General features: G+C 36.9%; 1 protein-coding gene across 1 annotated transcript in view; it reads right to left on the reverse strand.

The window, feature by feature from the left end:
- cfap58 (cilia and flagella associated protein 58) overlaps nucleotides 1–16,099 on the reverse strand; it is a 196,508-nt gene that overhangs the window by 45,276 nt on the left and 135,133 nt on the right. Inside the window, exon 16 of the mRNA XM_056456599.1 lies at nucleotides 1,630–1,749. Within this exon, the coding sequence (XP_056312574.1) occupies nucleotides 1,630–1,749 (120 nt within the window). The remainder of the gene's footprint in view (nucleotides 1–1,629; nucleotides 1,750–16,099) is intronic.

A 16,099-nucleotide genomic window follows, 5' to 3' on the forward strand; every position in this document is an offset into this window, starting at 1 on the left:
TTCCTGACCCCTGATCTAGTCGATCTCTCTCTTTTGTATTTTGTATTGCTGTATTTATGCCATAGTAATGACGGATGAAGAAAGTAATGACGGATGGCGGAAGAAAGTAGTTCCTTTTACAAAAGGGTTTTTGAGACTCTCCGTGTTTGATTTTCTTTTGTATGCACACGATTATGCTGTCGAACTGTTGTATAAACGCAATATCTCACTGGCAGCATTGCGATGTGGCTGTATATTGCCACTGCCATTGCACACTGCTACTCGTGTGATATTGCTTAAATATACAGTTGAAGTCACAATTGTTATCCCCCCTTTGAATTTTTTTCTTTTTTAAGTATTTCCTGTCCTGACCTTTTTTAAATAAGTCCTGACCTGAATCCAATTGAGATGCTGCAGCATGATCTTAAAAAAGACGATTCATGCTCAAAAAACTTCCAATGTGGTAGAATTACAACAATTCTGCCAGGATGAGTCGGCCATATTCCTCCACAGTGCTGTAAAAGACTCATTGCAAGTTATTTAAAGTGTTTGATTGCAGTTCCTGCTATTAAGGATGGCCCAACCAGTTATTAAGTTTAAGATGGAAACACTTTTTTTATACAGGGCTATGTAGTTCTGTAATTATGTGTTTCCCTTAATAATAAAACCTTTGTTTCAAAACTGCATGATGTGTTTACTTGTGTTATCTTTGACTTTTGTTTAAATTTGCTTGATCTAAAACATTAAAGTGTGACAAGGGCCTATAAGGGCCTCCATGCCATTCTCAGGCAGTTATTTTTAAGTTCAAGGGCGCCAGAGAGTTTTATACTCCACACTGCAGATATTCTAATAGATCAGCGCTGAAATTGCCGAGCTAAGGTGTTTTGAGTCTTTAAAGTCTGTTAAGTCCATTTTTCTAAAGAATGGCCAATGCAACAGAGCACCATCTATAGTCCCGACTGCAGAGTTTTCAAATCCTGAGCCAGTTTCCTTGATCCTAATGCTGGTCATTACATCACAAAAACCTGATCAAAACGCAGCTTAAAGATCAACCATATATCAAGGCCATATGGATATTATAAGGTCACCTAAGGCTCAGCGGAGTCTCATAAGTTTTTAACTGCTCTCATCTCTGCTTCTTGCTTTTTTAATAGGACAGTGCGAGGAAGCTTAAACTGAACCCACTCATTAAAAATGACATTAGTGGTCGCTGTCTCCAGATGGACCTGAACTCTTAATTAAGTGGTGAAGTAACTAATTATTCATTTTGTGTGATGGGAGAGGAGTGACGAATGATTCATGTGAGAGAGAGAAAAAATCAGTGAGTGTGAAAAATGTTTTACAGAGGAAAAGTAACCAAAAAACAAAAAGAATAAATAAATAAATAAATAAATACCATAAATAAATAGGGTTTTGCACATATTTTTAATTAAACTATTTATTTAATTAATTTATTTATTTTTTGTACATTTTTAAATGTTTTACTTCATTATTATTATTATTATTATTATTATTATTATTATTATTATTATTATTATTATTATTATTATCATTGTTAATATTATTATTATTAGTATTATTAGTATTATTATTGTAAAATCAAAAAAGTATTTTCTAGATTTCAGAGAATAGATAAGATAAGAGGAGCACCTTCAGTTGTTTGGTCTTCTCCCGGAGTGTTCGCTGATAAACCTGCAGTTTTTCCGCAGCTTCCGGTCCAGGTTGCCGAGCAAGAATGTGTTTCAGCTCAACATAAAGTTTCTCTTTCTCCTGCAAACACAAAATACACATCACATTTACTATAACAACAACTATGTATATTTCAAAGGTAACTAAACAACTTCAACTCTGAAAACTGGACTAACACAATTGACTACAATTTACTAAAACTTCAATGTTAACCTGCTTTGACACAATCTACATTGTAAAAGCGCTATAGAAATGAAGATTATATATTGAAGATTATGAACTGAAATATATATATATATGACTTATTATATATATGACTTTTGTAAAAGTAATTTCTTTCACCACCACCTGTCTGAACCATGGATACAAGGCAGGATGGATCCATGCTTCCATGTTGTTGACGCCAAATCCGAATGTCGCAGCAGAAATTGAGACTCATCAGACAGGCAACATTTTTCTAATCTTCTGTTGTCCAATTTTGGTGAGCCTGTGCGAATTGCAGCCTCAGTTTCCTGTTCTTACAGGAGTGGCCTTCTGCTGTTGTAGCCCATCTGCTTCAAGGTTGGACATGTTGTGGGTTCAGAGATGCTCTTCTGCATACCTCTGTTGTAACGTGTGGTTATTTGAGTCTGGCACCAACAACCATGCCACAATCAAAGTCACTTAAATTAATTTTCTCCCCATTCTGATGCTCGGTTTGAACTGCAGCAGATCATCTCAACCATGCCTACTTGCCTAAATGCATTGAGTTGCTGCCATGCAATTGGCTGATTTAAAATTTGTGTTAATGAGCAGTTGGACAGGTGTACCTAATAAAGTGGCCGGTGAGTTTATTTTGCCTTATATATAAAGCATGACATTAAACATATCAAGAGCACTCTAACTTTATTCATAAGTGTTTGTATTGTAAGTGTAGAGTGAAAATTCCCAGTGCGGTTCATCTAAATATATCAGACATCTAACTTTAAAACCAAATTTACCATCTATAACAATATGAAAGTTCATTATTATGCAAAAGTCTATCTCTAAATATAAGTTGTTGTTTTTTTCTCTCTCTCTTCAAAAGACTTAAGTTATTTGTTAGTTCACTGTGAGTTCAGAGCATTATAGAGATCTCTTGTTTATTGTTAGTGGTATGATCAAAAGCGATGAAGCCATTTTTCAGTGTCACATCACAGAAAAAACCCCCAGCTGTATTCAGGAGACTGACAGCTAATTTATTTTGCAAGCTAGTATTAATTATCCAAGTGTGTGGAGGAAAGAAAGATGGATAACTAAGATTCCATCAAAGCACTGACCAAGTTACAGTATCACACAAACACACACACACGCACACACGCACGCACGCACGCACGCACGCACACACACACACACACACACACACACACACACACACACACACACACACACACACACACATCATCACTGATGCTAATTAGAGTGAGCACTGACCAGTCTGAACTCATCAATGCTAATAAATGCAAACTGTCTGGTGTCGAAAATGATCACTAAAATAAAGGCTCTGAATTTTCCATGGAATTTAAATGATGCGCCACTGGAGAAATCACAAATCCAGAGGGTTTAGGTTGTCTTGAAAGAAGATCGTTCATGATCAAAAGGACCGGCATTTTCAATGAAGACACACTTGTGGCCTCTGCAGCCACAAAACACTTCTTTGTTTAAATGCGCGCACTCACACACACATGCATGCATTCACTATAGATTTACTGCAGAGTCAAAAGCTTAAAGGAACACTCCAGTTTTTTTTTTTTTTTCTATTTTAGAAATAGACTCCCTAGAGTTAAACAGTTGAGTTTTATCTTTTTTGAATCCATTCAGTCAAGCTAGGGGTCTGGTTGGAGCACTTTTACCTTATCTTAGCATAAATCATTGAATCAGATTAGACCATTAGCATTTTCTTTTTCCTATTTAAAGCTTGACTCTTCTGTACTTACATCATGAACAAAGACTGATAGAAAATTAAAAGTTGCTATTTTCTATAGGCTGATGTGCGTAGGAACTGCATTGGGTGACACTTCAAAAGGACCATTACCGCTGCGAGTGGCACCGCCGCCGCACTAAAGTATTAAGAACGTGTTTTTAGGTACAAAGGGGGCACAAAGGGGTGGGATGCGAATGGGCAGAAATATACATTAGCTGTAAATATCCTGCTACTTGTAAATGAAGATGAAAAAATGAAACAAAGCATTATAATTCATCCATTAATCATTAAAAACTTGTTAACAAGCTTTATTATTATTATTGTAAACTTGTTAAGTAAAATGAGGATTCATTTTGGAAAGTAAAATTAAAGAAATAAGCCTAAAAGACACCTAAAATAAAAGTACAAACACACACACACACACATATATATATATATATATATATATATATATATATATATATATATATATATATATATATATATATATATATATATATATATATATATATATATATATATATATATATACACACACAAATAAGTAGGCCTACATAAATAAATAAAGCAATGTTTTAGCCTAAATATAGAGAGATGTAGTGTTTTTTTTTAAGTAATGGGGACTAAGACAGTAAAAAAGTAAGCTTTTTCATTTACATTTTCATTTACATTTTCTTTGTTGATTATATTTTACTTTCTCATTTTATGTCTTAGTTATTGTACATAAATAATAAATGAATAATTAAATAGGACTAAATAATTATTTATTTAAATACATTACGAAACAATGCATGGTCTAAAGAGCTCTTAAGTTGAATGCTACTCCTTCAAAAGCATAAAAATAAATTGACCTACCTCAAGCAGATCACAAAAATTATAATAAAAATCAACTCGCAAGTTTATTTTTAATAATATAGTTTCCGTTCAGTTTTCAAAACGTCAATGTTCTTTTTCAAATTACAATTGTTTACTTTTTTTTAATTTTTCAAACTAATAATAGTCTAGTATCTTTTGTGTTTTAATTTCAGATATTCTTATATTCATTCATTATACTCATTTTGGTGTAATAATCAAGGAAATTTGTTGCCATACCATGGCTGCAGAAGGCACAAGGATATTACCGATATTATCGATGTTACCTAGCTACCCAGCTAGGGACTATTTCTAGATGCTGCATAATATTTTTGCACCTTCTACAGCTGTGGTATGGCAGAAAAGTTCCTAGTTTCTAGTATTGACCTTATTCTTCAATGCAGAAGTGTGGTCGTTTTTGCGATTGTTTTAAAACTTCCGATTCGGTCACCTACGGGAGAAATGACTAGGATAATAAACGGCAGAAAACAGTCAAACTACTTGCTCTACAAACAAGTGTTTGCATGACAATACAGACAAAATAGAATAACATAATAAAAAAATATCAGTTGGCAACATCAAGCAGCAAAACAAGCGGATTTTAATGTCTAAAAATTAATGGAAGTGAATGAGACCGGATGTCTTGAGCCAAAAAGATTCAAATGGCTGCGCCCGCTCATATGCGGAGAATAAGGTGAATAGTTCCTAGCTATATCAGCCTAGACAATAGCAACTTTTAACTCAAGCTTTAAAAAGAAAAATCATCAAAACTTTATTTAGATTGATGCTAATGGTCTAATCCAATTCAATGATCTATGCTAAGCTAAGATAAGCTAAGCTAAGCTAAAGGTTCTCCCGCCAGACCTGGAGATCGGCTGAATGGATTCAAATTCAAGTTAAAGCTCTAAAATTTCTAGTGTTTCTTCAACACATTTTCCCTCAGAAGCTTTTAGTAATATGTGTCCTTTTTACTTTTCTGTGTTTCTTCACAGCCACAGTGGCCAACTCTTCATAATTTCATCAATAGTGAAGTGAGAGTGTGTGCGATAGCGAGCGAGTCAGCCAATGAATGATTTATGACTGTGAGGCGTCTGGGCTTTAATACACTGACTTTTATAGGATCACAACAAGGCCAAGATCAAACCTGGTGTCAGACTGCACCTTTCGCCAACTCTGTGTCTCCAAACTAAAACATCTGCACTCATAGGGCTTTATCAAAGAATGCATCACTTCAGCATCCAAAAAAACCTTTCCTCGGCCCGACAAGGGTTGGGGTTTGATACTGATAATGCACTTACATGTGTGCTCAACGGAGACCTGCCGATCTGTCTGTTTACCTCAGTCGGCCTGTCTTACTGTATTTATCATGAAGGATAAAATCAACATTTACTGTATGACAAACGGTTTGGGGCTTCTTTTTCTTTCTGAGAGGTTAGTCTTTTGTCATGTCTCTTGCATACAAATCCTAAATGGATTGTTGTGTGTTCAATACAAGTTAAGCTCTATTGAATTACTTTTCTCTTGAATGTTAATCACAGACCTTGTTGTCTGGGCAAATCTCAGCACAGTTTGTGATGTTGTTTTCTTTTTTAGAAGGGACAGGCATTTAGGAAGATTTTATTCAAATACATAGACGTGCTATCATATATGTGCTATCAAGTGGATTCAACCGTTATTGCATAAGAACTTACCAATGTTCGATGTATAACTACAGAAGAGTGTATCTTTAGATGTTAATAGTCTAATCTGATTCAATGATTTATGCTAGGCTAAGCTAAAAGTGCTCCCGCCAGACCCGGAGATTGACTGAATGGATTCAATAAACTTAATTTTAGCTGACTTTTAAAATGACCCTATTTTCAAAAAAAAAAAAAAAAGTGGAGTGTTCTTTAAATTTTTTTATTAAGTTATTAATTTGGTGTTTGTTGATAAATATCATTAGTGTGAAAAGGAACAAAAGTTGTAGAGATTTTTAAGCACAATATGTAGGCAACAGGGACGTCCATGCATATCTCAACAAGACAACACAAAACCACATTCTGCACACATTATAAAGTCCTGGCTGCGGAGGAAGAGAATACAGGTACTTGACTGGCCTGCCTGCAGTCCTGACCTGAGACAATGTATGGCGCATTTTAAAGCACAAAATGCGACCAGGACCAAAAAATTAAACCTGAAACACTTCATCGCTTGGTGTTTTCAGTCCCTAAACATCTTTTAAGTGTTGTGAAAAGGAATGGCAACATTACAAAGTGGTAAAGAGATTTTGGAGCACAATATGCTGCCTACTTTTCCAGGGACACCATGCATATTTCAACAAGACAAGGCAAATCTACATTCTGCACACATTATACAGTCTTGGCTGCATAGGAAGAGGATAAAGATACTTGACTGGCCTGCCTGCAGTCCCGACATGTCTCCAATAGAGAATGTATGGTGCGTTTAAAGCACAAAATGTGACAACGAACAAAAAATTAGACCTGGAACACTTCATCGCTTGGTGTCTTCAAACCCTAAATGTCTTTTAAGTGTTGTGAAAAGGAATGGCAACATTACAAAGTGTAAAGAGATTTTGAAACACAATATGTTGCCTTCTTTTCCAGGGACGCTTATGCGTATTTCAACAAAACAATGCAAAACTACATTCTGCACACATTAAATGTCCTGGCTGCGGAAGAAGAGGATACAGGCACTAGTCTGGCCTGCCTGCAGTCCCGACCTGTCTCCAACAGAGAATGTATGGCACATTTTAAAGCACAAAATGTGACAACGAGCAAAAAATTAGACCTGAAACATGTAATCGCTTGGTGTTTTTAGTCTCTAAACATCTTTTAAGTGTTGTGAAAAGGAATGGCAACATTACAAAGTGGTAAAGAGATTTTGGAGCACAATATGCTGCCTTTTTTCCCAGGGACACCCATGCATATTTCAGCAAGACAATGCAAAACCACATACTGCACACATTAAAAGTCCTGGGTATGTAGGAATACAGGATACAGGTATTTGACTGGCCTGCCTATAATCCCGACCTGTCTCCAATAAAGTACATAAGGTGCATTTTGAAGCGCAAAATGTGATAACAAAGGAAAAATCATCATCACTGGGTGTCTTCAGTCCCTAAACGTCTTTTAAGTGTTGTGAAAAGGAATGGTAACATTAAAGATGTTGAGGTACACATTAAATAATGTGCTGTTGTATTTTCTGCAATCAAATACAAGTCAAAGTATATTTAGTCCCAAAATTTTCTGATTTGGGTTTGTATTTCCAATGAGCCTGTGCTGGTTAGATTCCAGATAAAATTCTTAATTCAAAAAAGCTTCACAGTTTGGCCTGTGACCCACTAATTAAGATTCACCGCAAAAAAAAAAAAAAAAAAAAAAGAGTCATACAGGCTTGCCTCCACTCATTTGTGACAGAACTTCTGCAGTGACAGCAAAAACAACAACAAAATAAAGCCATTGTGCTTGTCAAAATCTTCTCTGGCTGTCAAGGGAGGGATGTCTCCGTCATACGACAGGTCGGAATCCAACAGACGAGCAATTGTCGTCCGAATTCTTTGGCAGAGGAAACCGTTCCGTGGGTGTGAAAATGGAGCATGTGTTTCTGTCACTGTCAGTCACACTATGTCTTCTTCATCTCTGAATGGAGTGACACACTGAACATCTGCCTTTAAATCACGTTCGTGCTAAAGCGACTTCAGGTGCATCACGTGGCCCGTTCTGGTTATTCAGGCTGATACAAAGAAACTGAACTCAAACAACGTGACTTCCTGTTTGTTGCTTTCTGTTAGTTAGCGGTGTGTAAAAATACTTCTTATGTAAGAGGATGAGTGTATGTTGAAAATGGGACTGGGTTGGAGGAAGATGGAAATGGAGTGAAAGACAAAGAAAGTGAGTGAGATAAGGATTCGAAGGCCTTGAGATGCGGTCAGCGGATGAGAGCCAGCTATTATCTGTCATTTCCTCTGAATCAGGGAGAATGGAGGAATTCAGATTTGATTATTTATAGTTGACATTGTCTGGAACATTGCGTTTGATTTACAGTAGCTCATTCGATGGGTTTATCAATGCTTACCAATAGAAGTGTTTGCATTTGTTTGCACATTGCATGTATAAAAAGTCATTTCATGTTTTAATTGCCAAACAAAGGGGGAAAGGGAGGGTGTTAAAAACAATGTCCTGGAAAACAGAAACTGAAATGTTGTGAAAAAATAACTCATATTGTTAAACTGCATTAATTGGTGTTTGGTGATAAATATCATTAGAGTGAAATGATATGCTGCCTTCTTTTCCAGGGACACCCATGTACAGTATATTTCAACAAGACTAGGCAAAACCACATTCTGCACACATTAAGTCCTGGCTGTAAAGGAAAAGGATACAGGTACTTGACTGGCCTGCCTGCAGTCCCAACCTGTCTCCAATAGAGAATGTATGGCGCATTTTGAGCAAAAGTTGTAGAAATTTTGGAGCACAATATGCTGCCTTCTTTTCCAGGGACACCCATGTACAGTATATTTCAACAAGACAATGTATAAAAAGTAATTTCATGTTGTAATTGCAAAGCAAAGGGGGAAAGGAGGGTCTTAAAAACAGTTGTCCTCGAAAAAGAAACTGAATTATTGTGAAAAAATGACTCACATTGTTAAATTGCATTGATAAGTACTTTTTTTCATTTGTAAGTGCATCCTTGCAAAATAAATGTATTGTTTTTTTGCATAAATCAGTCATTCAGCACACCTGTCAGTCAAATCACATCAATTTTACCAAAGAAATTCAACTCTAATTGAACTGTACCTAACTTTAAAGGGGTCCTATTTAATTTTCTAAACAATTTGATGTTAGTAAGTGTTTAGTGTGTATGTTTGGTCATAAAAAAGATCTACAAAGTTACAAGTATCAAAGTCCACTCCAAAGGAAGATATTTTGCTTTCTTTTCAAGAACTACAATGAATAACTCGTTTGGATTACTAGCATTGTTTTCCAGGGTTTATGATGTCACAAAGTGGCCCAAATCCTGCTTTTGGAAATTTGAATGGTTGAGGTGGGGATGGTCAAAAAATCTACAACTGATATGTCTTTAAATATCAGTGCATGTAAAGGCTCTGTGAAAACCTCTAGGAAAATGTTCTTGGCTTAAATTGATTATCTTGTGAAATATTTGATATTCTGATTCTCAGATATGTGTAAGAAGACATTTTTTGTTGTTTAAGTATTTTAATGATGATCATTGTTACATGGGTCTGTGTTATTTTTTGGTATGGTTGTGTGCTTTGTTTCTGCATTGTCTCTGTGTCTGAGGTTTAGGTGGAGTTTGCGAACAGCTTGTCGGGATTGGATGACACAGGTGACGTCATTGGGAGTCCCTGTATGTAAGGCCGACGGCAATGGTGGCTCTCTCTCTCTCTCATTCCCTCTCACACTGTCTGGCTGGCGGTGCTCCGCGCATGCCAGGATCGCTCCGCATAGCATTCTTTTTGTTGCTTTGTTTTTGTTAACTTTTGATTCTTTAAAATTCATAATGTGTTATTATGAATTATTATGTGTTATTAAACAATTTTGCTTCATCTGTTTATTTTGATACTTTGTTTATTTTGGTAGCAGGTAGTGGATATTGATTTTTATAGTCACGTTTTGTTATTAAGTTCAGCAAGGGAAGCAGCGGTCTGGAAGATTCACCTGTTTTTATTCCTTTTCATGGAAGCTAGGTAAGATCTCTCCTGGAAGAACTGTAGTCAGTTGTTTAGCTGCCCTACCTGTCTACTGTTATTTGTTAAAAAATTTAGTTTCTTCTTGTAAGGTTGATTTAACTGAGATTGAATATATTTTGACGGGGACGTCAATTTTTTCATATTCAAGCATCTGTATCTTTCATATGTTCAGCTGAACTCTTGATTTCATTAATAGAGCCAGTTTTGGATTTTGAGCTGTAACAATCATATTAGTTGATCTATGATGACTGATGTTAGTCTGCACTGCAGTGGAGAGATCAGAGCTGCTAGATTTATAACATGCAAACTCATCAACTTCTTACAAAATGCATGGACGTAAGTAGCTGTTTAACTGGAGGAAGAATAAAGTAAACAATCTTGTCAACTAAAGAGTGTTGGGAATAACATACATACATCATCAGATTATCTGTAAAATTATCATTTGTGATGTCGTTGAACATACTGATAAGATTTTCTCTTTGATAAGTAATGCACGCGTCTTTCTCTGGTTCAGCACCAGTCTCAGCAGAACTGATGGAGGTTGCTTCTTGGGTAAAGGGGCGTGGCTGTGCTGAAGCACTGTCTCTGTTAACCAATTACAACACTCTTAATTTTTTGTAAGGTGGGGCTTTATTAAAGCAAAAACAAATCAAGCTGTTTGTGCCAGAATAGTGATAAAGGTATTGCAATATTGTAAATAAATAAATCATATTGTATATGTGTTTTTCAAACCACCAAGCAACAAGACTTTGCAAAAGAGCACAATAGGGGCTCTTTAAAAGCACAAAAATTACATACAATTTTTATCAAAGGAGAAGTTGCAACACAACTTGAATGTTTGCAATGCAGAACTGCAGAAACGAGGACTGAACATTAACCCAGCCAAAACTGAGACTATGGGCATAAGCAAAAACATATCCAACACTCCATAAAGCTGGACAACAAAGTCTTGAAGCAAGTGGAAGAGTTCAAATATCTTGGAACAGTGTTAAGTGAGGATGGGAATCCCACAAGTGTCGCCGCATATGGCAGATTATATCACACTTTAAACAGAGCCTTTCTGGGAAATCTCCATCAGAACAAAGCTAGCTGTTTATAACTTCACCTATGTGCCTACTCAAACTTATGGGTGTGAGTCTTGGGCAGTTACTAGCAGCAGGAACAACAGGCGATGGAGATGCGGTACCTTAGACGAGTCGCTGCCAAAACTCGTAGAGACCGGGTAAGAAACCAGACCATCAGGACAAACCTACAAGTTGAACCACTGACTGAAATAATTGACAGGCATAAAGAGAGGGGGTTCGGTCATGTTGTCAGCATGAAAAAACACAGGGTTTCAAAGCAGATGCTAGAGGAAAAAACCCAAGGAAGATGTCCAAGAAGTAGGCCTTGAATGAAATGGATGGACAGTGTTGTAAAAAAAATAAATGAGTGAATAGAGGAGAACCCGGTCCAGGAGACTTGAACAAGCAGAAGAATTTCTTTAATGAGGCGTGTTGGTTAGTCTGCAGTCATACAGCGTCTTCAAGAAGTCCATGTGTTTACAGGAGCCTACTGGAGGTCTGCAGTCTGCGAGTTTTATCACAAGTCTAAATTAAGACAAAGCTGTCCTGTCTATAATGGCTTCTTTGGAGGAGGGGAGATGACTAAACAAAGCATGCAAATTCAGTATTGGAGTCAGCATGATAACTGGCATATAGGTGTTAGAAACCTGCCCAGCTACTGACCACACAAGTTAATCAACAAAAGGGGTTTCTTTGGCCTAAAAAAATATCACCCAAAGACAAAGGCAGAGTCGTTAAAAACCTGACCATAGCATTTGCATCACTTTGGCTTAGCCCATAGCCAGAAAGCCAAAGGTTAATGTCTCTCATGGCTGGGCTGGGCTCAAATAATATAATAAAAAAACAAAGAATATAACTTTTCAGTTATATGTAGATTATTGTTCATTTGAAACTAGATTATATAAATTTATATTTCCACAACAGCATTCCAGAACAGTTGCTGCAAACAGGAAAATTTGGCGAAAACTTTGTTCAGCCTCTACACTGCAAGGTAGAAGAGGTCAGGAATCAGTAAGTAACATGAATAACACAGTTCAATATACTGTATAGTAAACAGATTTGTGTTATCAGGAGGCTTAGAAGTGTTACTAATGTGCCACTGTTGGAAATTATAGGTCACAACCTTGCTATGTTAGCTGAATCTCCAGTAAGTCAGGGAAAAAGTACATCTAGGTATGGTTGTTTTCGCAAAATAAATCCCAACAGACTTATCAGCAGCAGGTTGTTATATAAGACTAAAGGGCTTTATTATATAAAAAATTATCCTGGATGTACATTACATGGCTACTTAATGCAAATACTGCTAAAAGCTGACAGAAACATAAACCGCTGATGAGCATGCACTAATCTGAGCATTATTTGGTCATAAGATGGCGGCAAACAGTCAAAAACACCAAGCTGGCAGAAACTAAATTGGCTTAATAAAGCATATACTAACCTACATATTTTTTTTTTCAGAAGACAGCACCAAACAAGATAGATAAGCAGATGCAATGTGTATGTACAAGGATGTGAACGTATTCACAGACAGTCAAGGTGATTCGAAGTTCTCTGATGAGCCTGCATTATTTAGCAGATATCTAGAATAACATACCATGGAATGTTATGACTGACCAAATAGAATAGAGTATTTCAGAGCCGCCGTGTATAATAATAATATATATATATATATTTTTTTTTTCTGTTTAACACAACTCCAATCATCAGCTCAGAAAACTCAATCTAACACTGATGTGAATGTTTAGCTGACATTTTATGCTATCTAAATCATTAACTGTATGGAATAATAAACTGTTTGTTGCTAAGGTAAAATGGCCCTGATGAGTCACAGGGCTGTTCTGTCCATGAATAAATACTAATCGACTGTCCAGATTTGGCTGCACGAATATTAACTGACATGATACGCGCCGTGCTTCTTTTTATTATCACACTGCCTCAATGCAAATAATGCGACAATTAGAGTGTGTATCTGTGCGGAAAAACAGAGCCGGGCCTTTGTTTGCAATAAAGTGATGCATTGTGAATACTTCAAGATCTATAATGGGTATTATATTCCAAATGCAGCCTGTCTCGAAACCGTTTCTAAATCACCAGCGTCCTCCGTCTACAAAAGTGTAGCATTGTCTTGACTGCAATGGCTTTTCGCTATTGTGTCCTAAATGGTGCTAAATTGTGAACGCTGTCACTGTTTTCAGTGCGAGCAGCTACAAAGCAATGCAACAATGCCCCGCTGTCTAGCGGCTGTGGTGGGTCTGTTTTAAAAGGCATCAAAAGCAGCTCGAGAGCTCAAGTCGATACACAGAGCGACTTTATAATTACACAAAGAGTTATAGTGTTGTTGTAAGGCAGTCAGTGTTAATCTAATTAACACCGCACTCCAATGTGCACTTCTATGCAGACGTGTGCGGATACATAGCTGGAATTAATTTCAACTGGAGACCATTGGTGTGTTTTATTGATTGGAACTGAGGATGTGAGGAAGTGCATGCAGAAATACACAATGCTGATTCACTTATGTTTATTGTGGGACAAAATAGAATGGCAAAAAATCGAATAATTTATTAAATACACTCACCGACCACTTTATTATGTACACCTGTCCAACTGCTCATTAACGCAAAATTCTAACCAACCAATCACATGGCAGCAACTCAATGCATTTAGGCATTTAGACACGGTAAAGACGATCTGCTGCAGGTCCAACCAAGCATCAGAATGAGGAAGAAAGTTGATTCAAGTGACTTTGAACATGGCATGGCTGTTGGTGCTAGACGGGCTGGTCAGAGTATTTCAGAAACTGCTGATCTACTGGGATTTTCACGCACAACCATCTCTAGGGTTTACAGAGAATGGTCAGTAACTCAGTACTGTCAGTAACAGTGTCAGTAAAAGTAACTCAACCTGTAACTCACATAACCACTCGTTACAACCGAGGAATGCAAAAAAAGCATCGACTGAACACACAACACGTCCAACCTTGAGGCAGATGGGCTACAGCAGCAGAAGACCACACCGAGTGCCACTCTTGTCAGCTAAGAACAGGAAACTGAGGCTACAGTTCACACAGGCTCACCAAAATTGGACAATAGAAGATTGCATCAACGGTTCAGGCTGGTGGTGCTGGTGTCATGGTGTGGGGGATATTTTCTTGCCACACTTTGGACCCATTATCTACCAATTGAGCATTGTGTCAACGCCACAGCCTACCTGCGAATTGTTGACCATGTCCATCCCTTTATGAACACAGTGTCTCCATCTTCTGATGGCTACTTCCATGACATAAAGCGTGAATCATCTCAGACTAGTTTCTTGAACATGACAATGAGTTCACTGTACTCAAATGGCCTCCACAGTCACCAGATCTCAATCCAATAGAGCACCTTTGGGATGTGGTTGAACGAGAGATTCACATCATGGCAACTATGTGATGCTATCATGTCAATATGGACTAAAATCCCTGAGGAATATCTCCATTACCTTGTTGAATCTATGCCATGAAGGATTAGGGCAGCTCTGAAGGCAAAAGGGGGTCCAAACCGGTACTAGTAAGGTGTACCTAATAAAGTGGCCGGCGAGTGTACATATGCAAAAGCACCAAAAGACTGATACAATAATAGAACTTTTAGTGGGGTTCATGCATTTTAAGATGTTAAACTGCAATCTTAAAAATAAATGACACATTACTTAGTTAATCCTTTACTCACCAGTGTTTGAAAAAAAAAAATAGGAATATTTGGTCATTTGCCATAGAAATGCAGCATTTTACATCTTTGTTAGAGTTATAGCATCACAAATTGACTGCTTTTTTTCTTTTGTTGCATCAGCTCACCAAATGTGAAGTTCATCTCTGTTTTCATTTACAGAGAGCATTTTATCAGCAGCGCTGGATCCAGAAACATTTTTTTCCATTCATTATTTTCATTATTATTATTATTGCTTTTGATCTGAACTGTACATACCCACTGCACATGGAAATTTGTAATTATGTTTTTCTATCTGCACACTTCTGCTATTAATAGTATCCTGTACATATATTCATTTATTGTAAATCTGTTCATAGTCAATACAACCTGTATATAATGTTCATAGTCCATCCATCTGTAAATATTACCATAGTTTTTCTATAACTGCACTTTATAACTTATACCTGTATCCTGCACTTGCTGCTATTGCACTGCTGGTTAGACCTAAACTGCATTTCGTTGCCTTGTACCTGTACATGTGTAATGACAATAAAGTTAAATCTAATCTAATCTTTTGTACATTAAAATATAAACATTTTTTACAAACCGGTGGTTACATACCAACATAAATGGGACGGTAAAAACAACAAAAAACAAGTCATGCTGTCCAAATAAAATTAAAATATATATAAAATAAATACAAAAATTACAGCAACTGTGACGCGCCAACACAATCTGGAGATTTGCAAAGCAATTTGATAAATCACTCCTACATGCTCAAAAATGCTCTTTCCTTTCCTTAACAAAACAGATCTTTTCCTAATCTCTCCCAATTCTGTGATCCTTATAACAAATGTTGGTACTGCTTTAAACTTCCAGTGTTGTAAAATAAGTCATTTTGCAAGTAACTAAGCAGCTTAGTCCCTTTATTAATCTGGGGTCGCCACAGCGGAATTAACAGCCAATTTATCCAGCATATGATTTACACAGCGGATGCCCTCCCAGCTGCAACCCATCACTGGGAAACATCCATACACACTCATTCACACACATACACTACGGACAATTTAGCTTACCCAATTCACCTATACATGTCTTAGGACTTGTGGGGGAAACCGGAGCACCCGGAAGAAACCCTCGCGAACAAGGGGAGAACATGCAAACACAGCTGGGATATGAA

Source organism: Danio aesculapii, chromosome 1 (assembly GCF_903798145.1).
Source record: "Danio aesculapii chromosome 1, fDanAes4.1, whole genome shotgun sequence".
Classification (NCBI taxonomy): Eukaryota; Metazoa; Chordata; class Actinopteri; order Cypriniformes; family Danionidae; genus Danio; species Danio aesculapii.